This window comes from Pleurodeles waltl, chromosome 7, assembly GCF_031143425.1.
Source record: "Pleurodeles waltl isolate 20211129_DDA chromosome 7, aPleWal1.hap1.20221129, whole genome shotgun sequence".
Classification (NCBI taxonomy): domain Eukaryota; kingdom Metazoa; phylum Chordata; class Amphibia; order Caudata; family Salamandridae; genus Pleurodeles; species Pleurodeles waltl.
In genome coordinates this window covers 911,952,711-911,979,442 of record NC_090446.1, presented here as the reverse complement: position 1 = coordinate 911,979,442, position 26,732 = coordinate 911,952,711, and the positions used below count along the sequence as shown (strand labels likewise).

Genomic DNA, 26,732 nt, shown 5'->3' with positions numbered 1-26,732 from the left:
AAGTAATTTAGAGTCTCTACAATGTAAAGGTATCAATGTAGTTCCTGTCTTGAGCGAGACAGGTTTAAGGTTAACTGAGTGGGACCTTCAGCTTCCTGATGAGGCGAGGAAACCTACCTCCCAGTCATCCCTTTTGCTAACCCTCACACTAATTTTCATACCTATCAGGCCTTTAAAATTCAACTGGGGTCTCATGGCCGAGAACTATTATTTAGGGACTCCCCTGTTTGTCCGCCTCCTGATTTAAGTACTAATCCCCATTCTTGGAATTGGCTACCGGCAGTATTAAGTAGTTCTACTACAACTTCCAGGCTAACAGTTCCGTCAATGTAGCAATGAGCTTACCCTTATATCTTGGAATGCAGCAGGTGTAAAGTCTAAAGGGGAAAGAATTGACTTTCTAAACTACTTAAACCCTGATATAATTTGCCTCCAAGAAACCTGGTCTATTGGGGAGTTGCAGTTCAAAAATGATTACTCTTTTTGTTGCAAGGCCTCCCCCTCAACGAGGGGTCACGCCAACAGAGGGGTTGCATGTTTGTTGTTGAATAGGCTGCATTGGCAGCATGAATGTTTTAGAGAACCCAGTAACCTGTTTTTAGCTGTAACTTTACACTGCATTGGAGTTGGAGACAAGGTAACTTCCCTTACTCTGATTAACTCTTATGTCCCTCCTGGAGTCCCTTTTAATAATCTTTTAGTCAAGGTATTTCATTACATTAAGGAGCTTTGTGACAGGGATCCAGGAATCCAAGTCATTATGGTAGGAGATCTAAATTGTAAGATTTCTAACCTGTGGCTTGCATCCTTTTGGGATGAGGAAAAGGAGGAAGCATTTGGACTACCTCCTTGTATTTTCTCTCACAAAATAAGGCCTGATAAGCGTGGGAAGCTCTTTCTCGAGTATCTGAGAGAGAATGATTGTATTATTGCTAACAGTAGACTCCCATCTTACTCCCCAGCCCATTTTACACATAAATTACCCAGGGGTGCAGCAATCCTGGACTACATAGTATCAAGCTATCAGCCTTTTTCCTTGTTAAAGGATATAATAGTATTACAGACTACCCTTTAGTGATCATAATATGTTGGTTGTCTCTCTCAACTTGAAGGCGCAATCTACCGATTCATGGAGTTTAGCAGAGAATCACCCCCAGTTTAATGTCAAAACTGGAAGAACATATTGGTCTCCGGGTAGTTTCAAGGGGCTCAAAGTTATCCTAGAAAGTACCCTGAATGATCTTGACAGCTGGGTAGGAAAAGTAATGGGGAGTATTACTGTTTTAATTCAACTTATTGTTTCGATCCCCCGCCAGAAGCCCCAGAATAATCGTATAGCAAAACCCTGTTCCCTACTATTATTGAATAGAGAAATTAATGCTCTTATTCGTAAACAGTACAGGGATCATACATCTGTGAGGTAATCCAAGCTAGACATCCTAAAAAGAAGGAGAAGGAGGTTAAGAGTGCGTCTAAAAAAGGATGCTACAGATAGATCCTGGGTTGCAGTAAGAGAAGCAGCCTCTTCCGGCCACGCTAGGCGGTTTTGGTCCCTGATTGCAGAGCAGTGTGGTACAAGAACCAGGCCCTTCCCAACGTCCATCAACTAATTAAGCTGGTAGGCTTTTCTATCTGACCTTTATGCTTCTAATGGGACCACAGTGGAATTCCCCCAAACCAGTTTTGATTCCTCATATTCATATCCCACTCTAAAAGAAATTGAGGCCGCTATAAGAGGAATGCATAGTTCAGCCGCGATGGGCCCAGATGAAATCCCAATACAGTAAATAAATCATGACATATCCTCCTGGTGTAGGATTTTATTCCCGGTGTATCAACATTGCTAGGAAGCCAGGAATGTTGCTCAATCCTGGAAGGGTAGCATCATTGTCCCTTTGTATAAAAAAAGGGAATTAAAGTTGCCCTAAGAATTACCACCAGATTGCACTTTGGGATGTGGTCGGAAAAATCTTTACCAAATTTTTGTCGTCACAGATTAATGATTGGGCAGAAAGGTATGAAATTATCCCCTTGGAGCAGTCAGGGTTCAGGAGAAATCATGGCATAATTGACAATATCTCTGTTTTGCAAGTAATTAACAAAAAATGGCTCTCAGAGGGGGGAAGTGATCTACGCAGCCTTTGTAGACTTCTCCACAGCATTTGATAAGGTAGATTGTGTCTTGTTATGAAAGAAGCTCCTAAGACTAGGCATGCCCGGTATTCTCTTTGACCTTGTGGTAGCCCTTCACTCCTCCACCCGGTGCAGTGTTTTGCTAGGGGGCGAACGAGGTCTATCTCATGCCATTCCAACCAAAAACGCCCTAAAACAAGGATGTATGTTGGCCCCATTGTTATTTTCCCTGTATCTTTTGGACTTGCCTACGCATTTACGCCAGTGTGAGGGTTTTGCCCCTGAATTAGGAGGTAGACCATTATGTTTCTACTTTATGCAGATGACAGAATAATTTTAGATCGCACCCCAAAGGGGCTTAATAATCGTTTTCAAGCCCTCGAACAATATACTGAAGCCCACTTTTTAAAGATAAATTGCTCTAAAAGCAACATTTTGTACTTTCATGGGAATAAAAGACTTAAGTACAGCAATTTGTGCTTGACCATGGGAGCTCAACACCTCGAAAGAGTAACCTTTTATGCCTTTTTGGGTAAAATCGTCTGTGGGAGCCATAAAGACAAAGAGCACATCGAGCACAATCAAAGGAAGGCCCAATCCCAAGCTAAAGGTATGAATGCCTTATGTAGGGCAATGGGCAGAAGGCACTTTAAACACCTCTTAGAGGTTTATCAGGTGAAGATACCGCCATCTCTACTGTATGGTATAGAGCATATCATGGTATCAAAATGGATATTTCTCAATAAACTTGAGGGACGTGTCTTAAGGAATATTTTAACTGTAAACTCCACCTTTTTGGCACCACTATTAAGACTTGAGTTGGGCTTGTGCAGTTCTTTTACTCAAGGCCTGGCTGCGGTAATTCGCTGGATGTTTAACCTGATGACGTGCAGTGACGACTCTTTGCAGTCACTGCTAAAGAAAAGAAATATTAGCTGGTCATAGAGCAAAATATACCATCTGCAGGAATTTTTCTGTATGCCATGGATCATCTACAATTAGATCCTTCTGCAATTTTTACTCTCTCTCCAGCACTGCTCAAATCCACACTCAGGAAAGCAACTTGGGCGGCGAGTTTTCGCCTGTACAGCCAGGCCTGCGCACACAGGCAGAGTTTTCACACAATATCCAATTCCTTAAGGTCAAGGGTCACACAGCCCTACCTCATCTGGAACATGTCTCATGGGGTGAAAAGATTCTGGCTTGTGCTGGGACAGGGGCAGCTTCCCCTCAATACATTACAAGCCAGATGGTTTGGTTCCTCCACTATTTGTAATCTTTGCCATAACAGCGTACAAGATTTGAAACATGTTGTTTTAATCTGCCCGGCCTTATTGCTCCATCACCGCAGGTGGCTGCGCTCTATTTGTTTTACTTTTTCTTTTAGTACTGCTTCCAATTTATTACAAGCCCTCCTCATCCCGCCTAATTAAATGTTTTGTGCTAGAGTTTTTAACTATTTTAAATGATTCTTAACCTTGAACTAGTTTAATCAACTTGTTTACTAAAGTGTAATCCTTTTTATTTTTACTATGATTTTTTATAAATATGTATTATCTTTTTATGTGGACCTCCACCCAAGTTCTATAATATAATAAATAAATAAACTTGAAACTTGACAAATTCATAGATGGATTAACAGATGGGTACATTGCTGAATGATTGCATGGCTGGATGAAAAGGCTAGTCATGCACCCAGAATCATGTATTTTTCTTCCAATCCATCCACTAACCATTTCACACATATTCCTCCCATTATCAGTTTCTCGACTGCTACAATGTTACTGTCTTTTGTTATAATTGATTTATTTTTTTCGCACAGTAAGCGTGAAGCCTCATTAAACTTTGGTTACCTTAACATAGCATCAGTTGTCTTTTGAATGTAGTATTTAAAAAAAAAAACTTTGTTCTGTTGCTGATGGCACATTTTATCAGCGTATTTCTTATCTGCCCTACTGTAAAATGTGATTTTGAAAAACACAGATATACGTAAAGACCAGCAGATGTGGCTTATTAGCTACACCAAGTATATTTGCAGCTTGGGTACTAGTTTCCTGTGTCAATGGGAGGCTTCGCATCCTGTGATTTAGACACATATGCAGATTGATAGCGATCTTTAAAGCTAGGGTAACTTTCAAAGAGCATAGTTGTCTCCTTTCAGATCACAGCTAGAAACTATTCGGCCCTCTCTCGCCACCCCTGGCTCGTTGTCGCACCCTCCTCGGCGGCGTGTCTCTCTTCGATCTGGTTATTCCTAATGTGCATTTGAAAAGCTGCATGCTTTTCGTTATTAATATTTAGTATTTACATGGCAAATGTTGTGTGTGTACCACGCTGCTTAAAAAATTCGGTTTATATCTAAAACGGTCGTGTTCTTCTGCATGCTACGTACAAGATGAAAGGCGGCGCGTCTCTCCTGTATTTCTGTATTTGTAATGTGTTTCTGCACCTCTCATCTCACCCAAGGCGTGCAGAAGAACACTAATCTAAGCTTTACAATATAAATCGAATTTTTTAAAGATTTAAAGTGCATGGCCACACACGGAACGTTTGCCATGTAAATACATAAATAAATAATAAGGCAAGGAACGCAGCTTTTGAAATGCTGCTAGATTACAAGTAAACAAATGGAAGAAAGATAGCCGTCTTTCATGTACCCTGCACACACTGTGATTTATGCGCCTTAGTGGATTCAGCTGCCGACCTTGAAATCATATTTTGTAATGGGTGCATTAACCCCTTCGCTGACAGGCCTTTTCCCCCTCAGGGGCCAGGCCTTTTTTGGCTATCTGGGGCAGTTTGCGCTTAGGCCCTCATAACTTTTTGTCCACATAAGCTATCCTGCGTCCTTTTTTCCCAACATCCTAGGGATTCTAGAGGTCCCCTGGGGGAGACCAAGAAATTAGATAAAATACAGCTAAAATGTTTTTTTTTTTTAAATGGGAAAAAGGGCTGTAGACTACAGCTTGTCGTTTTTTCCCTGAAAATGGCATTAACAAATGGTTTGCGGTGCTAAAATCAGCATCCTCCTAGCTTTCAGGAACAGGCAGACTTGAATCAGAAAACCCAATTTTTTCAACACAATTTTGGCATTTTACTGGGACATACCCCATTTTTACTATTTTTTGTGCTATGAGCCTCCTTCAAGTTAGTGATAGAAAAGGGTGTGAAACCAATGCTGGATCCCGGGCAGCTAAACATTTCTGAAAAGTAGATACAATTCTGAACTCAGAAAGGGGTCATTTATGTAGATCCTTCAATGTTTTCCTACAAAAATTAACAGCTAAAATTTAAAAAAAAAGTTTGAAATTGAGGTGAATAAAAGAGTCATTTCTGTCCACATTTTCTTCCATAGCTTTTTCCAGCTACGGCAGATTTTTTAAAGCAATATATTGTTACGTCTGCTGGACTCTTCTGGTTGTGGGGATATAAAGGGCTTGTAGGTATATCAAGAACCGTAGGTACCCAGAGCCAATAAAAGAACTGCATCTTGCAATGAGTTTTCATCCAGCAACTCATTTGGTGAAATATAAAGAGTGAAAAATAGGTAGCAAGGAAACATTTGTATTTCCATAATGGGCACAAGATGAGGTGTTGAGAAGCAGTGGTTATTTGCACATCTCTAAATTCAGGGGTCTCCATACTAGCATGTGAATTATAGGGCATTTCTCAAATAGATGTATTTTTTACACACTGTCTTACATTTGGAAGGAATAAATGTAGAGAAAGACAAGGAGCAATAAAACTTTTTCTGCTATTCTGTGTTCCCCCCAAGTCTCCCGATAGAAATGGTACCTCACTTGTGTGGGTAGGCCTCATGCCCGTGACAGGAAACAACATGGACACATCACATTTTTACATTGAAATCTGATGTGTTTTTTGGAAAGTGACTAGCTGTGGATTTTGGCCTATAGCTAAGCCGGCACCTAGGGAATCCTAACATATCTGTTCATTTTTGAAAACTAGATAACTAGATACCTAAAGGAATCCAGGATGGGCTGACCTGTGGGTCTCTCCCCGGGTTCTGTTACCCAGAATCCTTTGCAAACCTCAAAAATTGGCACAAAAAAACACTTTTTCCTCACATTTCGGTGATAGAAAGTTCTGGAATCGTAAAGGAGCCACAAATGTCCTTCCACCCAGCATTTCCCCAAGTCTCCCAATTAAAACGGTACCTCACTTCTCTGGGTAGGCCTATTGCCCGTGACAGGAAATGCCCCAGAACAGAACATGGACACATCACATTTTCCCAAAGAAAACTGACCTGTTTTTCGCAGAGTGCCTAGCTGTGGATTTTGGCCTCTAGCTCATCCGTCACGTAGGAAAACCTAGCAAATCTGGACATTTTTTTAAACTAGAAACCTAGGGGAACCCAGGCCGGGGTAGCTTGTGGTGCTCTAACCAGGTTCTGTTACACAGAATCCTTAGCAAACCTCAAATGTTGGCAAAAAAAACACCTTTTCCTCACATTTCGGTGCTGCAAAGTTCTGGACTCTAAGGGGAGTGTAGGAGGCTGGCCTGGCTTGTAGTGGGTACCAAGGGGTAATTACACTCTGTACCAGGTCCAGTTATCCCTTATTAGTGTAGAAGAGGTGTTTCTAGCAGCTTAGGCTGATAGAAGGTAGCTATAGCAGAGCAGCTTAGGCTGAACTAGGAGACATGCAAAGCTCCTACTATACCACTGGTGTCATATGCACAATATCATAAGAAAACACAATACACAGATATACTAAAAATACAGGTACTTTATTTTTATGACAATATGCCAAAAGTATTTCAGTGAGTACCCTCAGTATGAGGATGCCAAATATACACAAGATATATGTACACAATACCAAAAATATGCAGTAATAGCAAAAGGAAGTAATGCAAGCAATGTATAGTTACAGTAGATTGCAATAGGAGCACATAGGTATAGGGGCAACACAAACCATATACTCCAAAAGTGGAATGCGAATCACGAATGGACCCAAAACCTATGTGAGCTTGTAGAGGGTCGCTGGGACTGTAAGAAAACAGTGAGGGTCAGAAAAATAGCCCACCCCAAGACCCTGAAAAGTAGGTGTAAAGTGCACCTATATTCCCCAGAGAGCACAGAAGTCGTGATAGGGGAATTCTGCAAGGAAGACCAACACCAGCAATGCAACCAAAGTGGATTTCCAGATGAGAGTACCTGTGGAACAAGGGGACCAAGTCCAAGAGTCGCGACAGAGTCGAGATTGGGCAGATGCCCAGGAAATGCCAGCTGAGGGTGCAAAGAAGCTGCCACCAGATGGTAGAAGCTGTGGATTCTGCAAGAACGAAGAGGGCTAGAAACTTCCCCTTTGGAGGATGGATGTCCCACGTCGTGAAGAAGCTTGCAGAGGTGTTCCCACGCAGAAAGACCGCAAACAAGCCTTGCTAGCTGCAGGGGTTGCAGTTATGGTTTTTGGATGCTGCTGTGGCCCAGGAGGGACCAGGATATCGCCAATTGCATGAGGAGACAGACGGGGCGCCCAGCAAGATAGGGAGCCCTCACAGAAGCAGGCAGCACCTGCAGAAGTGCCGGAACAGGCACTACAAAGAGGAGTGAACCGGAGCTCACCCAAAGTCACAAAAGGAGATCCCACGACGCTAGAGGACAACTCAGGAGGTTGTGCACTGCAGGTTAGAGTGTTGGGGACCCAGGCTTGGCTGTGCACAAAGGAAATCCTGGAAGAGTGCACAGGAGACGGAGTAGCTGCAAATCACGCGGTACCCAGCAAAGCAGTCTAGCGTGGGGAGGCAAGGACTTACCTCCACCAAACTTGGACTGGGGTGGGGTATGGCGTAACACACCAATCCCTGGTGCCTAAGTGGTTTCTGCCCCCGGGGGCAGATCGGCCTACTAGAAATAGGCCGATCTGCGCCCAAGGGGGCAGAAATGGCTCGCAAATAAGGTTTCTCCCCCAGGGGAGTGACCCTTGTCTAAGGGGTCGCTCCCCATCAGTAAAAAAAAAATCCCTGGTGCCTAGTGGTTTCTGGCCCCCTTGGGAGCAGATCAGACTAATTAAAATAGGCTGATCTGCCCCCAAGGGGGCAGAAATGTCCTAAAATCAATTCCCCCCCCAGGGGAGTGACCCTTGCCTAAGGGGTCGCTACCCTTGGGGGAATTGGGTGCACAAAAAAAATCCCTGGTGACTAGTGGGGCAGATTGGCCTGAGAAAAATAGGCCGATCTGCCCCCGAGGGGGGCAGAAATGGCCTAAAAAAAATTGCTCCCAGAGGAGTGACCCTTGCCCCAAGGGTCGCTCCCCATTAGTAAAAAATGTTTTTTTTTAAATCCCTGGTGCCTAGTGATTTCTGCCCCCTTTGGGGGCAGATTGGCCTAATTAAAATAGGCGATCTGCCCCCAAGAGGGGCAGAAATGGCCTAAAATAAATTTGCCCCCCAGGGGAGCGACCCTTGCCTAAGAGGTCACTCCCCTTGCATGAAATTGACATCAAAATAAAAAATCCCTGGTGTCTAGTGGTTTCAGCCCCCCTGGGGGGCAGATTGGCCTAATAAAAATAGGTCGATCTGCCCCCAAGGGAGGCAGAAATGGCCTAAAAACAATTTGCATCCCCAATGGGGGCAATCCTTGCCTAAGGGGTCGGTCCCCACATCTAAAAAATAAAAAATAAATGATCCCTGGTGTCTAGTGGCTTCTACCCATCCTGGGGGCAGATCAGCCTAATTAAAATAGGCCAATCTGCCCCCGGGGGCAGAAATGGCCTATTAAAAAATTGCCCCTCTGGGGAGCGACCCTGGCCTAAGGGGTCACTCCCCTTCATTGTTTACATGTCTTCAAAGAAACTCCCTGTTGTCTAGTGGGCATTTCTTCAGCCCAACCGCTCTGCCGTCCCCCACCCCCGATCGGAAGAGAAATGCAAGCACTTCTCTTCCGACTGCGCTGGAAGCTCAGCTTCCTGCGTGATGGGGGCAGCCTCTGATGAGGTCAGCGCACAAGATGTCACTGGGGGGGTAGGAGGGGGTCAAGGGGTGGAAGGGGAAGCGATTCCCCTTCCATCCCTGCCCTGGGGGGGGGGGTTGTGGGAGGACCTCAGGGGGAGCACTAGCTCATCTCCCGAGGGCCAGTAGCAGGACGTAATGGTTACGTCCGTGGCACGTGAGAACTGCACCACCGGATGTAACCATTACGTCCGTGGCATTCAAGGAGTTAAAGAAATTATTTTAAAAATTGCCACAATGTAAATATAACCTAAACAAGCATTTACAATGCAATGGGTCTCGTGTTTCCTCAAGTAAGAGTTATTAGCGTTGTAAGTTCCTAACTGGACTTTTCTTGCCACATAAATTGAAAATGAAGAGTAAAACAGTGAACATAAGCGAGCCGATTTAAAGCTCCATGGTCGCCATGAGCATGAAACCGAAGGAGACACAAAAGGAAAAAGAAGTTTGCTTGCAATCAAACGTATTGGCAAAAGTGCAAATATCTATGTAACAGGGTCGGTGTCCAAGGCGGTAACAAAACTGCCACAAGGAGCGACAAACGTGAAGCATTTACCAACGATAGCAAAGGATCTTTGAAAGGCAAGCCCATGTGATAGTCATGGGTGTGCGGCGGGCATGGTTAAATGCCCACAGATAGATTACAACAGGTCAAAGCACTTTCGCGAGTGACCTAAAATAAAAAACAGAACACATTTACCATCGCAACAAATGTGTACGAACATTTTTGTCATACATTATTATGTCCATAGTTATGTGTCCATAATAAGGTGATAAAAGGTGTTAAGAGCACGCACTACCTTAATAGCAGTATTAAAAATGTTTTGAGAACCAGCCCTTTCGGTCTAATCACCACTCCCCACGAATTGCTGGTGATAGATTTAGATAGTGTCATAAAGCAGAAATACACTCAGACATTTAATGTGCTCAACTGTATGGCAAAATAAGTCGTTTGTTAACTATGGCATTCCAAAATGTATGAAACACATAAAAAAATGTACAAAGCAGCAAAGGACAACCTAAAGCAAATGTAAAATACTGTTGATGTATATTGTGAACAAAATTAGATTACCCTGAGAAAATAGCAACGTAGATCAGCCCAGAATGTCTGGGTGAAGCCTAGAAAGGCCCCAGATGTAGCAATTGTGCTTTTAAATTCTGATCTCCACAATTCTGTGCTAGGATTTGCATGAAATCCTGCTCTTACAGCAACACTTAGTGGTAAGCTAGAGAAAATTAATAACTGTTCCTGAACTAAATATATTAGCCCGTCGGTGGCAGATTCTTTTCAGTGTATCTATTGTAGTTTGAAGCACAATGATGCATGGCTTTCAGCTTTTGATAAAAACAGTGAGATAAGCAATTATCCGTATCTGCTGCTTGTTTGGTATGGAATGGGGGAAACATATTATACTCCATTGAACGTTGTGTAAAGGTATTTGCAATAGACAAAAATAAGGACACATATAGCAAAACCATTGCAGAAATGTATACAAGGCATCTGTTGTCCATTTGCCATTTAAATAGTTTATTCACATAGACTTACACAAAAAACAGAAATTCTCATTAATCAATCAAATAACTCGTGAGAATAGTTTACAGTATGCCAACCTCGCCGCGGATCAGCCATACTTAAAACAAAATCTTTAAAAAGAATATGCAGTAGAATGTAGCTTCATATCTCACCATAGATGGCCTTCTAGGCCAGCCTTAATGAAGTCAGTAAAAGGCCTCCATACTTTCTGTGACATTTAGCATTCTCCGCCACTGCATGTGCCTCATTTTCATTTGGGCATCATAGTGGACGGCAGAGCTTGACACTATCAAACAAGTTTACTATGTTCAGCGTTTCAGCTCAACGTTCATTCAGTATACTGTATAAATCCATAACAATAGTCAATCAGGGCCTGTAGCACATAAACTAAAACATAATGTTAGTCATGGGGTTGAACCAAGGCAAAGAACAAATACAATACATTATATAAAAAAGCCCTTGGAGAAAATGATGCAAGTGTTCTTGCCTCACATTTCTACAATGCTCTAATGAAGTTAATAGCAGGGCAGCCTGAGAAGATTCATAGCCCCAATAAAGGAGATAAGCAATGCCCTGTGTGCTGATGTCAGGAGGGGCCCCAGAGAGACTCAAGATACCAGGCTCTGCAAGTTTCACATCATTGCTTCTAGGTTTAGCTACATTCTGCCAGAAAGGGCATATTGTGGCTTTCCTGAGCACGCTAAGCTTTAGGCATTGGTGTTTCTTTTGTAAAAAAAATATTTTAATGTTACATACACCACCCAAAAATAAGCTTAATGTAAAGGAGGACAGTACTGAAATAAAGTCAAAAAAAATGTCAGCGACATGGGAGGAGGTGATAGGAAGGGAATGCTGCAAAAAAAATGCAGGAAGCTACCAGCCTAAAACACCCACAGTGAAAAAGTAGCAACAAAGAAATGCCTAAGTAGTCCATCACAACAACAGATAAAGAAACCAAAGTGGAATAATACAGTAGTTGGTCACTGTTCTGAAATAGAAAAAGGAGAGAGAAACGGGCAGAACTGACCACTATCAAGCAAGATTTGTTAAAGGACACTGCAGCCAACAAATGAAATCGCTTTAAGCCATAAGAAGTATAGTAAAAGTATACACGAGGTCGAACGCTTGCTCTCGACCTAATAATGAAAATATATCATTTTACAGCTTTCAAAAAATGTTATACCTTACAATTTAAAATTAATGTTTATATACAATATATTTTTTTTAATCCAGTTTGGAAGTCTTTTCAGCAGCAGTCCTTCTTCCTGGCAGAGTATCCCCAGGTCCAGAAGTGTACTGATTGTGTTGTGTCTGAGGTTCAGTTCTTATACCCAGCTTTGCCTCTGAAGTGCTCAGAGTCCCTCCCCTTCCTGCGCTGGCTCCAGACTAACTACAGGGGGTTATGCAACTCTTTGTGTTGGATCAGGACACAGCTCATTCAGGTATGAGTGTCATCTCTTCCCTCCCATCCTTCCCAGGATGGTCCATCAGGCTGTGGATGGCCCATAAGTCACACCTAAGCTCCCTTTGTGTCTGGCTATGTGGAGGCACAAGAGCCCAGCTGTCAGCCAACCAGATGTTCACTCAGAGATAGGCAGAAGGCACCAGATGGTTAGAGTAAGAAAATGCCAACTTTCTGAAAGTGACATTTTCAGAATGATAATTCAAAATCCGACTTCACCATAAGTTGTGATTTTAAATTGTGCTTCCAGAGACACTAACCTTGACAGTCCCATCTGTTCCCAACTGGAAATTACATTTATAAAATGTAACAAGGCAAACCCAATGTTATCCTTTGGGAGAGGTAGGCTTTGCAGTAGTGAAAAATGAATTTAAGAGTTTTTCACTACTAGAACATGTAAAACCTAAAAGTAGATGTCCTACGTTTTAATTATACAGCACCTTGCCCTTGTGCTGCTTAGGACCTACATCAGGTCGACTTGGCATTTTAAAGTTGCACACACAAGCTCTGAATTATGTTTAAAGGCCTTCTGAAATGTGTGGCTCAGTAGGTAGTGCAATTAACTAGGGACATATAAGTAAATTACATTTGCCAATTGTGGACAAGCCAATGTTGGTATGTTTCAAGCAGAGAGCACATGCACTTTAGCACTGGTTAGCAGTAGTAAAGTGCCCACAGTCCTAAAGCCAGCAAAAACGAGGTCAGCAAAACAGGAGGTCAGAAGGCAAAAAAGTTAGGGAAAACCATCGAAGGATGCCAGGTCTAACACTTGTATACGGGCACCAGGGGATATGCACTGGAGTGGATACCCATTGGTGCCCTTACATACGTTTGTAAAGGCACCAAGGGATACGTACTGCACATTGCTGTGCCCACTCTGCCCCTTTTAATGTAATTCCACAGAATTTCGTGACATGAAGTCTGCCCATTCCGCCCACCCCTAAACAAGAGTCATATGAAATTCCTGAAACTGCACAAACAACACTGGTGTAATGTAAATTGCACCCAGGTTTAGTCAGAACCCCATGCACTTTTCACTGTTCAGTGTCCAGGCTCTGCACAGCAGTGTAGAGAGGAAAATGTGACTGCTCTTCAGGTTTGGTATCCTTGACAACCAACTCTCCTTCCAGTTTGGGAACTGACCTGCTGTCCTACATCCTGCTAGAAGTACTGCCTGGAGAAACTATAAGGGAAGGAACCTATTCATCTAAATCAGAGAGGGGTACTGGAGATAGCCCTACAAAAGAATGCTTCACAGAAGAGGTAACTACAGCCCAGCATCCCATAGATGTAGAACTATACAGGAGGAATTAGAATCAATAACAACCATCATGAAACTCAGGGGAGGGTCAGCCTTCCAAGAACTTCGGTGAACCCCCTTTATCCACGATTCCCCACATGCCCCTGACTGCCCCCACTAGGGCATCGAATGCTCTGTCCTCTCTTCTGGCCTGAAGGTATAATGAAGCCAGTGTGAAGAGTAATCAAGCCTGAGGCAACATTTACACTGCTGCATCAGCCACATACATTCCGTCAACTGAGATCATCCACTTGTGCTTCCTGCAGCCCCTTCCTATTGAACTGTGAATGGTGGCTATATGCCTGGGCTGAATTTCAATTTTGGCAGAGTAACTTTGGTAATACTGCATTACTCTTTGATACAACATTACCGATAATAATGCAATTACACTGCCTTGCATGAATAAAAGTAATCTGAGAGAAAATAATCCAATTGGAGTGGCAAATTTAGTTAGCATGAGCAGCCGTTTGTGCTCGCTATACGTTTTCTGTTGCAGTTAGCACTATTTTTTAGTACAAAATGCATCCTTAAAACCATTTTGGACGCGAGGGAGCATTTTGCGCTAAGGAAATTGTGCTCTAGACTGGGAGTAGGTTGGGGAAATCTGTGCCCCAAGTGCACATTTAGTGAGGGGCTGCTCACTCTTGCTATTGACGTGCTCTTACATTTAGCACTATTTGCTTGCCACAAAATGCATCCTTGTGTCCACCTTAAGAGCATGGGGTCATTTCTGCACTAGTATGATATTGTTCAATGCAAAATTACTCTTCTTGTGTAATTCCGCATAAACTAGTGGAATTTTTGGGTAATTTTGCATGATTACGCTACACAAAATTATGCAAGTTATGCCCACCCCTAATAATGAGTACACATTGAGCTTTCCCAGTGCTCATCTCCTCTTGTGCCTGAGGATCCTTGTAAACTTTACATATATGATGGAGGGAAGAAGGTAAGGAGGGAGGGAGAAAGAATATTGAACCTTCACCCCGTCTTCCCCTAAGAGAAGCTACTTATATAAAGAGGGATGTCACTTATCACCCTTTAACAGGGACCCTGTCCTACCCCAAACTAAAACTTGACTTTAGTTGAGATTAGGACAGGATCCCTGTTGAAAGCTGATGGGCAAAATCTCTCTTCATATAAGAAGTTCCTTTGTAACTGCTGCTTCGTTGCACCTTTAGTTTCACATCAGTCTCCCATCACTGAGTCTCAGCAACTCCATCTCTTTTCCCAAGGATCACCACTGTTGCATAATTGATCTCTTTGGTCGCATTTTGGGTCGGAGGTTACTTGGCCCACAGAGAATCCCGAGGGGAGCTCAGAGGATACTGGAGGCTCCAGAATATGTGGCAGTCCCCTTATGTAGCATTCTTGATGGCGGGCAGCTCCTCTTACTCCTTTTATCTGGTGCATGCACTGACCCAGCTTGAAGTGCGGGTGGCCATTGCACACATATGTGCAAGAGGGTAGAACTGCAGCGGGAAAGCTCTCATCACCCCAAACAAACGTTTGTGCAGTTGGCGATTGAAGAAGTTGAGATGTATTTGACCCGAAGAAGTTCGCCCCCCCCCCCAACTTTGGAGAGGTAACACACTGAGACATGTAAATCACAAGTTGGCTTCTTTAAACAATAGTGGAACTAGCGAGGACTTTGATATGTGTATGTTGTGAAGCTAATTCTCATGTGTGTCAGTGTCACTGTCTGTAGAATTAAAAATGTTTTTGCTAAAGACACAGTATTGGCTGAGCATTGGTGTATTGTCCACTGTTATGCACATGAAGATCTGAGTCTGTAGCTCACACAACCTTCTCATGTACGCCTTGTCCGCTTTGCGTAGCTATCCTATGTGGTGTTCAGTTTTGCGTACGATATTAGTGAGGCTCTGAAAATTCAAAGCTAAATGGGACAATTAACAATACTGAAGCCCAGTAACAATTTTGTGCCTTAATCCTCCCAGAGTCCGTTCCTACAGATGCCTTTATATCAACCATTGAGAAAAATGTCCAATTCGCCCCCCAAATGTTCTCTACCACAAAAGGTCCAAGTCAAAGTCTCCGCAAAAAGTGAAGAGGCACGCAGTGATCAAGCCATTCTTACATCGTGTTCTATTTGGTGGCTCTGCATGCTCTTTAGTAGAGAAATAGTTTGTAGTAAAATACACAGAAGATAGAGGTTTGACAGCATAGTGGTTAAAAAATCCCATGTTCAACTACATCAGGTATGAAGCCGCTGGTGGCACCATCCTTCCTTTTTCTTTCTATGTGTAAGAAATACAAATGAAAGCCATCTCAAATGAATGTGCATAGTTGTTAAGTAGCTCCATGTAATGTGGGGCTCATCGTGTCAGCTCCCAGTTCTACAAGCAGGTGTTTACGATTCCGGGGGGGGGGGGAGGATTGTGTGTTAAATGTGTCACTGTGGACACAGAGCCACATGGCAGCTATGCAAGTCTCCCCCTACTATAGCCCCTTCTCAGACGGAAATGCTGATAATATCCTCCCTTTTTGTTATCCAGGAAACGTATCCTCTTCATCCAAATTAACCTCAATGGATTATTGTGTTTGCCTTGAGAGGTTTGATGTAAGGCTTGAGGAGCTCAGCTGGTAGGTAGGGCGATCCTTTTGCATTCTGGTACTTTTAATCTTGCATTCATAATCTGAAAAACAAAACCACAAGTGTCAGAATGGAAAGCACGTTTTAGGACTGCACGACCTTCTCATGACTTACATGTTATTATTATTGCTGTTCGGATCTTACATAGAGCACAGTCTGTGGCACCTTCAGACATCTAAACTAATGAGAAACGCTGAAAAGAAAAGTTCATAGCAAAGTGAAATGCCTGACTTTGTTATATTTGTTGTCTATTTATTTACCAGCTTTTCGTAGCATTTTTTAGTCAAAGAGAGTATAAGGGTGATTTATAGAGAAACCTTTTAGGGATTACATTGCAGCTAACAGTTATGTCATTGTGCAAACACAGTTAAGGTAACAGACCAGGAACAGACCTTAAAGTGTCCACGGTGTTGTAGCCAGTTCTCTACAGCAGAAGGGCCTGCCATTATGGTCCTTATGCATCCGGGGGAGCTGATGTTATATAGTTCCATGACTAAGGGCCTGATTTAGATTTCGCCAGATGGGTTACTCTGTCACAACGGTGACGGATATCTTGTCTGCCGAAATACAAATGCCATAGGAAATAATGGGATTTATGTTTCAGCGAAAGGATATCTGTCACTGTTGTGACGGAGTAACCTCACTGCCGAAACCTAAATCAGGCCCTACGTCTGGGATCACCAGTCCCGGCTTTTGAATTAGAAACTCTAGCTACTCTGCCCCTCCGTATACCTGTGGGGTCTGTGGCATAGACCGCCGTGGTCCGCTTCCGCAGAGGTGCCAGTCTGGTGGTTTTGCAATACTCCAGCACTTATGCGTTCGTGGAGTCTGCCAGGCTCTGCCCATACACAGGTATTGGGACCTGTCGAGCTCCTGCTTCAAGATCTCACAAGCGTGATGGGAAGAAGGGAACTCCCTTCTGCATACCACTAGTGTTCCAAGGAAACGCCCATGAACACTTACAATCAACTAGTGGCTGATCACAATTTGAATGGCACTTACAGCAACCAATAGCTAAAGGGGACTGACCTTTCTCCTCTCCAGCTTGACCTGTGCTGCTTCGCTTAGCATGTGCTGCTTCTTATCATTGGGACTCTATACTGCAACCTGCCAAAATGATTGATTCTCGATGCCCATGTTTTTTTTTTCGTTTTCAATGCTTGAACATATAACCCTACATTCAAAATGAGAAACTCAAAACTACATGTACCACAACGCACAGGAATATGTAAACAAAGCATGTCGACGTGGACTAAATTGAGGGCCATCTTAGCACAATCCTGTGATGAATGAGACAGCAGACAAATATTCTAAAAATGTTGCAAGAGGTTCATGGCCTGTGTGGCATCTTCAGACAGTGCTGGCTTTTTAGACCTCAAAAATTCGGGGGCCCACGCCAATAATGAGCAAAGCAAAACTAAATAATGGATAGGGGAACGCCATGAAGAGTATGGATGTATACAAACAAAAGAACAAACATACAAGCCCCAAACTACGATTTGCTGTTATTTAATACACCAGAGGTGGCTGGAGGTAAACCCGATTGCACAGGCAAAATGGCCGACACCTCAGATGTAAGGCTGCCAAAAGACAGTAAAAACGTAAATTTACCCTGTCATCTTTGATCTGATACTTCGACCTGATGAAAATCAAGTATAATATTCATAGATGTCAAGTGGCCCAGTGCCATGCCGAAGACCTTCAGCCAGCCCCGGCTCCTTTGAAAAAAAGCACCTTTCAGTGCTGGGCTTGTAATTTCACATTCGACTTTGTTAGAAGGGACTCAGAAATCTCAGCACATTAGGTTTACAAGCCTAGACTGCATGATGGTTTCCACTTGAAAACGGAACACTTGGCACAGCTGAAAATTGTCAGATCGAAATCATTAAGGGCCAGATGTAGCAAAGGGTTTTACCCATTTTGTGTCTATGGAAAAATGTGTTCCTACATATGGCCCTAAGTTCCTCTTGAAGAAGTAATATTTTTACGATTTTTTTTTCTCCACTTATTCCCCTTTCTCTTCATTTTCTTTCTCTCTCTCCTCCCGTCATCTGCCTCACTGTGGCAGCCCCCTACCCCATGTCGAGGTGGTTCCCTTTATTTCATCCTCGCCCTCTGCTATCATTGGTCCCCTAATGGTTACACATTCGTAGCCTCTTCTTCCCGCCCCTTAACTCCATTTTTATTATAATAATTCCTCATTCATCCCATATCCCCACCACAACTTTTTACCCAGACCTTTGTATCTTTTCCCTCATCCCGCCTTACCTCTGTGCTTTGCTTCTACTCCTCTTAATGGCCTCCTCACCTGGTTTCCTTTCGCAGTAGGACACAGTAGTTCTAGAAGACAGACTACTGCAACCTACTTTTTAATGTTTTTTCAAAGTGTATAAAGGAGTCAATAATTTGTCAAGTGCATTGAAAAGCATTTGTTTTTAGGGGAGGATCGAAAAGTAAAATGTTCGGTGTGACTGGCATATGGCCAGGTGTATGTAAACAATGGAACAAAAATTGAAATGGAAGATGCTGCCTTTATTTGGCCATAAAGTGCATCAACAGCGCATCAGTGGATCAGTGGATCTGTTCTGACAATTCAGCTATATCAACATAGCACGGCTCTCACTCAGTCCCAGCACAGAATAGGGTTTATGCGGTGCAGAGAAATTAGAAGCAATGGCCACTCAGAATACAGGGCAATATTCTTGTGTCAGTTACGTTTTAAAGTGTGTCTTGGATATATTTAAATTCTATATTTCGAATTTTCACATAATGTATTTTTTTTGTATATGCGACGTCTTTCTTCAGAGATCTGCGCTATCATGTTGACATTTCTGCTATTGGCATCTCACAACGCCTCTCTAGGCAGGCCCACGTTCACTATGTAATGATGCCCCAGTGACAGAAATATCACGAGAGCTCTTACAATGCTCCTCTGTTCCGGGTTACTGTCTGCACTATCACCACAGAAAAGCACCTGCAGAGCCCTCTCAGTGCCTCTCTGTGATGACCTATCACACACTGCTGCACCGGCCCAAACTTCCTAAGCTCTGCAATGTGCCTCTATGCTGTCTTGTCAAGCACTGCTATCCTAGTGCTAAGACATGCACAAAGACATTTGGAGAAAAACACTGGGCCCATGGTAAATTAATGGGCCTGGTAATTCCAAGGGGCTGTTACCGATGCCATTCAAACTAAGGTTCAACTTGTAGTGAGGGCCATACTCTGGCAATTTCAGAGAATGTACACTCATGCTCATAGACAAGGCAACCCCATATTCAAAAGCAATATATTCCTATTCAAAGATGACCAATGCCCTCCAGGGATACACCCACATTATATAATGTTCCCAATCTAGTAAGTAGAAAGAAATAAACAATGAAAGTCATTGTCGGAAACAGAGCACTACCACTGGGACCAGGCCTGAGCCCTCGTATTAGAATCTAGTTATAGGTGGGTATAAGAGAGATCATGAACTTTTAGGAAACAAATCTTTTGTTTTTTTTGTGGATTCTACATTGATAAGAGTGCAGCAATTTGGAGGGTTTCAAATGACAAGAGTGCCTGACCTCTTAATAAAAATACCTATTATGTATTATAGGTTGGTCACTTACACCAGCCACAAATGGATTTTTTAGAGTTAGTTTTTTACATTCTGGAAGACTAAAAGAATAGACTGGCATATAGAGAATCCATACTAACGTGTCATATTAGGACATCAAGGTAAAGACGGGTAGTTACATTCAGAGAACAAAATGGGACATACTGACTGACCCCTGTCTGCAGCTGTCCCCTCACACAGGTGTTCACTTTACAGCAGTGGTTCCCAAACTTTTTCGATCCCCGGCTCCTTTGACCTATTGGCCGTGTTGGCCACGGCTCCCCATTATGTTACTTTTTTTTGGCGGGTGGGGGAACGTAATCCCAGCCTGTACCTGTACCTACACTATTTACAGTTTGACTTCTTAATTCTCTCGTTCAGGTTCCTGAAAACCATTTATTTTAAACTATTTATTTTCTTTTGTTATAGGGATATTATTAATGGTACTCTGGCGCCCTCCGCTGGTCACAATAATTAATGCAGGGGGTTTTGTTTCCAAAACCATGGTGAAAAGCTACCGATTAAAAGCACCTCCGAGTGGTTTCCAGACTGTGTGCGGCGCCCCTGGCTAATTTTGACGGCGCACCAAGGAGCCGCGGCGCACAGTTTGGGAACCACTGCTTTACAGCGTGATCGATCCAGAAAAAAACAAATAATTCCGGAAAATTTTACTTTTACAGATTTCTCACATTTCAAGTAGCAACCTCCACTATAGGTCTACTGACATTAAACATTTTCTGTGCGAATAGTTGCGTTTATTAAAAATAATGCACCTGAATTTTAATGTTCGGCTGACACCATTAACCAACAAACGTGTGCTGCTATAAATTCCAAAGTCATCATTGCAAAATTTGATAATCGCTGTAGTTCAATGACGTTTACTTAATATGCTGGCATTCCTTTTGAAAACATGCAAGCGCTGAAATATTTCTATTTTTCCATTCTCCTAGATACTTCTTTCTAGTGACAAAGAGCCTCACACCTGTAACTGTGCGCATCACCCCATGCGAATCACCTCTATCCTGGAGACTGAGCTTCCTGGAGTTGCCCTCAGAAGCCATCAGAAGTGGCCAAGGTACGCACTCAGTAACATCTGGTTTTAAATAAACACGCTTGTCTATTGATGCAAAAAATCGAATTTTCCTGTGGCAGATCTACAGAGGAATCTTTAAGGCAAAGTCAGAAAAGTAGTAAAACCTGACTGAGCACTGAACCTCATTTCCTGCATAGAAGATATTTAAAAAGTATCTGTTGTTTTAAAAAATACCACGATTCCAATTACCAATTATTTTTCCTTACTTGGTCATGTAGATTTGAGACATAGAAATGTTCTATTCTGTGGAAATGACAAATGTAACATAAATACTGATTTGACGCACAAACTGATTATTTCAGCGAAAAACATGTTTTTAGATTGCAAAGCAATTAAATGATGCAAAGGTTAAAGAATGCCATCATTATACAAACAACGTTACACAAGACTTTGATCATTTATGTTTAGGTGACATTTTTTGAAATGTGTCTTTTTGTTTTGGGAGATCAGAGCTTACACCTAATTATTAAAGACAGACAGTAACCCCCTCTAAAGGATCACTGGGCAAAAACGGGAGACCTGTTTTTATCAGTTATCCAATTATTGTCTCCTTATGAGTAATTGGACAGTATTGAACATGTTACAAGTTCAGTTCATATCTGCTATAACCATGGCCACTGGAATTATGTGGCAAGAGATGACCAAATTATTAGTCAGGGTTTACAGCTTCCGTTCATATCGGCAAGAAAAAGTAAATTATGCTGCACGATGCATCACATTTTGTTGTACTATTACTACATCTTTTTATATTTTTTTCACATGCTAACACTTCCTGGGCAAAGGTTTCACTTTATAAGTACCATTTTAATATCAATATACAATAATGAGCAACTGAAAAACAACCAGTCAACCTTTACACAGGGCTTTCCTTTGGGTGGCAAGATATGTCACCACTAGTTTAGTAACTTTTGATCGACTTGAGCTAACTTTTTTGTTAAAATCTGCAGATTATGCAGCAGATGAATCCATAACTATGCAAAAATCACAGCAGCTGCAGAATCGCAAAATTCCAGTGGCCCTGGATTTAACCCAGCACTTTTATTTTCTGTTTTCCTGTATTTTTGACTCACCCAGGCCCTTGCCTCTGTAAACATCCTTCATCTTAAAAAAACTTTCTAAGTGCAGTAGGAAGTCAACGTAAATCTGGTCAGACAGACTTAAGAGTGATGCTGTGTTACATACCATATCAGATGCAACAGTATATTCATTGAAAGTGCCATAGTTGTACAATAGATTTTGGAACAATGAAGTATTTGATGTTGACATTGGATTTCAATTGAGAATTGTACAAAAGAAACCCCAAAACAGAAGGTTGTGCCTCAATGATTATTTCCACCAAGTGAAGTTTTGTGTATAATACCTGTCTTGATAGTATCCCAAAAAGGTGGGATAGTCACAAACAACACTTGATTGGAGAAGTCCTTGTATTTGTCATTTTATATATAATTGTCAGATTGCACTAAGCTTCCGTACAGGATTCAACAGAAACAATATACTTTTCTGTCTCTAACTTGCCCCATCCAGGACCCAATATACAGAACAATAAGATGTACAGTGGTGGAGGCAGGGAAATTGGAATGAGACAGGGGAGGAAACAGAGGAGTCTAGCACTGCTGCCTTATAACATAGCTGGACAATGGGTTCTTTGGTAGGACAAAAATATATCTCAAGTGTCTTGACATTCAGGCAGCTAAGCATATCTGTAGTGGTGAATGCATATACCTGAGCACTGTGATGGGTATTTCCAAAAAACTAAACACAAATAGATAAGTATCTGAAGCATACATGTCCATTAGTGCTTCTCCCTGCGTTTAAGATAATTATCTCAAAGGTCGTCACAACACGCACTGTGGTCAAGGATGAGTTATACTTTCTACCTAACTTTTGTAAAACTGCAAAATAATCAATACCATTAATAACTTTTCCCTAATCTTGGCATTAATATAACTTTACTGAAACTCTTAATACCTTATAAACGACATTTTCCATAGCGATAATCAATTTCATGAGCACCCTCAGTTCCTTCACCGGGTAAAGTAGGAAATAATCTGTTGTCTAAATAGTTCAATACATGTTCAAGAGAATAGTTAGAAACTTCATTTTCATCCACCTCAGATTAGTTTCTGCAGTCCAAATGTCCATTCAGAACAATCCTTTGAAGAGCAGCAAGCCCTTGGAAACACATTCGGAATCCACATAGTGAGGTCCTACTAAAGTATGATTGCCTAGCAAAGGCCGACAGGTATTATGAGGACAGCTATACCTGATAATCCAAGATAGCTGCTATCTCTCTGGGACATGCATGAGATTAGCTTCAGTCCAAACAGTGCCAGCACTTTTTGATGACTGTCAGCCTTCCCTTTGTTGAAGAGGACCCAGCGTAAGCCGATTTGGGGTACTACCTCCATGAGCCACACAAAGTAGAGCCTCCAGCCCTGTGTCCTGACAAAAATTCCCTGTCTGAGGTGTATCGAGAAAATGCAGAATACCCACATGTCATACTTTATTGGAGAAATCCATGTGTTTACAAATCAGAAAAAGGAAAGTTGAACCCCTGATCTTGTGCAACGCGAAAAATACCTGTTCTGAAATCTGGAGCACAGTCCTTATGATCTGAACAAAGTGCAAATATGGTGCCAGCAAGTTAAACCTTCTTTGTCTTCCCTGGAAGGAGAATAGCAGCAAACAGTGTTAAAGATCGCAAAGTGCCTTGCAGCATAACCACATCTACCATATAGAAATGAGATCCAGTCAATTGTAGTATAGATTGGAACCCCACTGACCCTCAACTGAAAGATAAGTCGTGAAAAAAGGATAGGCTGGACCTAGGAGTTTGGCAGCGCTGCAACTCTGTGTAGGGTGCACAAATGCATGTCCATTCAACCCAGTGTAAGGAGGGCTTATGGTATTGTTTCTCATCCCGCAGGGTAAACAGATGGGCCTTATGGTAGACTGTTGCCATAGGTTTCAAAGCACAGATCTTCCCACAGGGTGCCATAGGCAAATGCTACCTTAGGTTGGTCATATTTATGTGTATTGCTTGCTCACAGCGTGACCTGAAAAAGTGACCACTTTGGTGATGAGATGCTTAATACATTTGTTTTCTTGTTGCAGAGGATGCCAGACATCTAAATTCTATGAGACATCCTAAAAGCCAAGCTAATAAGACACCTCAAGAATTATTTTCATACCAAGGCAATGGTGAGGAGTCCTATCGTACATCTAGTAGCCCTGTTGGACTTTACCGACTGGACATCATCTCAATGGAAAAGGACACAGAATATCAGCTGTTCACATCCACAAGTGCAGAGTCCCAGGCACATTCCCTGCAGCTACCCCTGGATCCCAGGCTGATTGTGACCTCTGCTGGGCTGAGAGAAGTGACGCTGGAATGGAATCCGAGCCCCGGGGGCTCTGGCAGTGGCATTGAGTATTGTGTCTTTGTGAACAGGCTGCATAACTATAAAACCCTGTGTGCCGTCGAGGCCAGCTCCAAGGTAAGAACCGAGGAGCTGGGCAATAGACGGACATCAAGCTTAAGCTTAACAGATGCTGGCATGGAGATGAATTTCTTGAAGCACAACAACGAAGCGTTTAATGAATCCAACCCCTCAATCAGCATTCCAAGGAGCTTCCATAATGAAAACGAAAGAGTAGTGTGGGCTCCCAGAAGCAAACCAGACATTAAAAGACTCTGTGTGGGTAACCAGACCAAGGCCACAGTGCCCGGCCTCAGACCTGGAAGACATTATTACTTTGATGTGTTTGCTCTGCATCCTGAGACAGGAGCTAGCATGGCTTACACGGGGACCTTTGCTGAAACTAAAGCCAAAATAAAGCCTCGCATCTCCGAGCTGAGAGCCGAAGAGATTACAGACATTTTTCTCATGAGTAAAGCGATAAAGGTGTTGAGATTTCCTGCCAAAAGTCTGAATGGACGCATAAGCCTTTTTATTCATTCCTGCCTCCATAAAGCTCGTTTGCAAATCACTCTCGGCCAAGAAACTATGGTTTCCCGAAGCATTGAGGGCGCTCATCTGTTTGAACTCATTGTAGACCAAGAAGCTGTCTACACCGTCCTACTGAAAGCCAACCACAAAGGTCCGAGCTTAGTCAAAGTCTTACTGACCAGCAGGTCCCAGAACCTCCCGTTCACTTCTCTTCCCTCTGACACGAGCCTAAGAGTTTCCGATCACCCAGAAGCATGCTCTGCAGTTACCGTCAGGTGGGTAGGCTCTTGGGGGGCCACCAAGTACTGCATCTACCTCAGACGTATTGAGGGGAGCCTTGACCTGAGATTGATCAGAAAACATCAGAACAGCTGCCTGGGCCCAGACACGAGGCCCAAGACCGAAGTGGTGACCTGTCGTCAACTACGGGGATCGGAACCCCAGGGAGCAATGACAGAGGAGAAGATCAAAGGCCTGAAATCCGGGAAGGTGTATCTCATGGACGTCTACATGTTTGGGAGGAACAATTATACTCTAAAGTATCCTACTAGGATTATAAAGACTCGGGCATGCTGAAGTACTGTGTGTCTGATCTGCTGCTGATCTTGGCGAATAAACACTTGCTAAGTCCACTTTTGACTTTTTTAACTCGCTTGCTGCAGAATGAACAGTTTGACAGTGGTTATAAGTAATACATGGCTCTTTACTTCCTCTGTGCGGCTGCAGAGATTTTCATAGCTGTGATCATGTAGCAAACTATCTATAAGAGTTCAGGGGTCTGTTCGCTGGGATTATACAATGATGTACAGTCAGACTGTGCGGCAAAGCAATGTTTATGCGTGTGCTCATTGTGTGGGATAGTCAATGGTTAAATGAAAAGGATAACAACCGTTCTGTGATAGGAACCATAGCTTATATGAAACATTGCGGTGAAGGTGCTGGCTGTGGTCAGATGAAACGTGACACAAAATACATAACTAACCATTTCTTTACCACTGAGCCACTTCATTTCCATAGAACGTGGTGTCGGTCCTGGTGGTGGCCAGTCCAACACCATCTGGAGTGTTCTGCACCTTGTACTCTGTTTTCAACATCACTCAATCACTAACTAACCATGCATGGTTTGGAGGTGCCTTCCTCATTCTGACTTAAAAACAGGGCTAGGGAGACTATGTGCCTCTGTGGACAAAGTCCTTATGGCATATGTGATCTACCATATAATATGTTAGCGAAAAGGAGTTTCTAGTTAAGCTGGATCAAAAGTTACACAAAAACGAACAAACATACTGGGTAGTAATTGGCACTGGTTATTTACTTTCGTCCGGTTCACAAGCTCATCTTTGTCTTCTGCTTTAGAAACCAAAGTATTCTCATGTGTGAAAGAGTGGAAGCCATCATGAAATACACAGAAGGAAGTCAATACAAAAAAGCAATGAAGAAATTATAGAAATTGAGAAATGGGAACTCAATCAATGGTAATTGACCAAATGCTAAAGTTTAGTTTTCTTCGACCGCAGATAATGACATTCAATTAGCAGGAGAAAAAAAGAATAATTTATTAATCAGCATTATTTCATTTAATTTAACTACTGACCGAGAGGAGGGAGATCAACTCATGGTTGCAATGGTATTTAAAGTGCATCACTAAGTGATTCCAGCCATAAAAAATGAGGAGGTTTCTATACAACTAACAAGATTTCTAATAAAAAATAAATAAAGCATCACCTACTGATTGATTCACATTTCATCATTGTGGTGGCCTTGAAATTGTGCTCCAAGCCTACTGGACAATGTGTGTTTTTTTGGCTGATAAGCTGCCGCTCTGGCTGCTGAGAGTTTGAGGTGGGAATAAGCAGCAGGGGCATTGCCAAGGGACCCTGCCAAAAAGACAGGTTGTGTTTTTTTTTCAAGGCAACATCTTTTTCTTACCGAGAAAGTTGACAAAACTGATACATAGCACTTTTACTCTGTTTATAAGAAGGAATTAACTTCTGGCAGAAGGCGCCACAACCCATTGAATTGGGCTGTGAACAATTACTCCAAACCTTCGAAGAGAGAAGCTGTGAAATTATCCAATCCC

General features: G+C 42.5%; 1 protein-coding gene across 1 annotated transcript in view; it reads left to right on the top strand.

Annotated features, from left to right (window-relative positions):
• The window catches only part of LOC138245717 (protein NDNF-like), a 75,372-nt gene extending 48,975 nt beyond the window's left edge, over positions 1–26,397 (top strand). The window contains exons 3-4 of the mRNA XM_069199565.1: positions 20,560–20,684; positions 23,817–26,397. Of these exons, the coding sequence (XP_069055666.1) occupies positions 20,560–20,684; positions 23,817–25,228 (1,537 nt within the window). The 3' untranslated portion in view covers positions 25,229–26,397. The remainder of the gene's footprint in view (positions 1–20,559; positions 20,685–23,816) is intronic.
• The last annotated feature ends 335 nt before the right edge of the window (positions 26,398–26,732 follow it).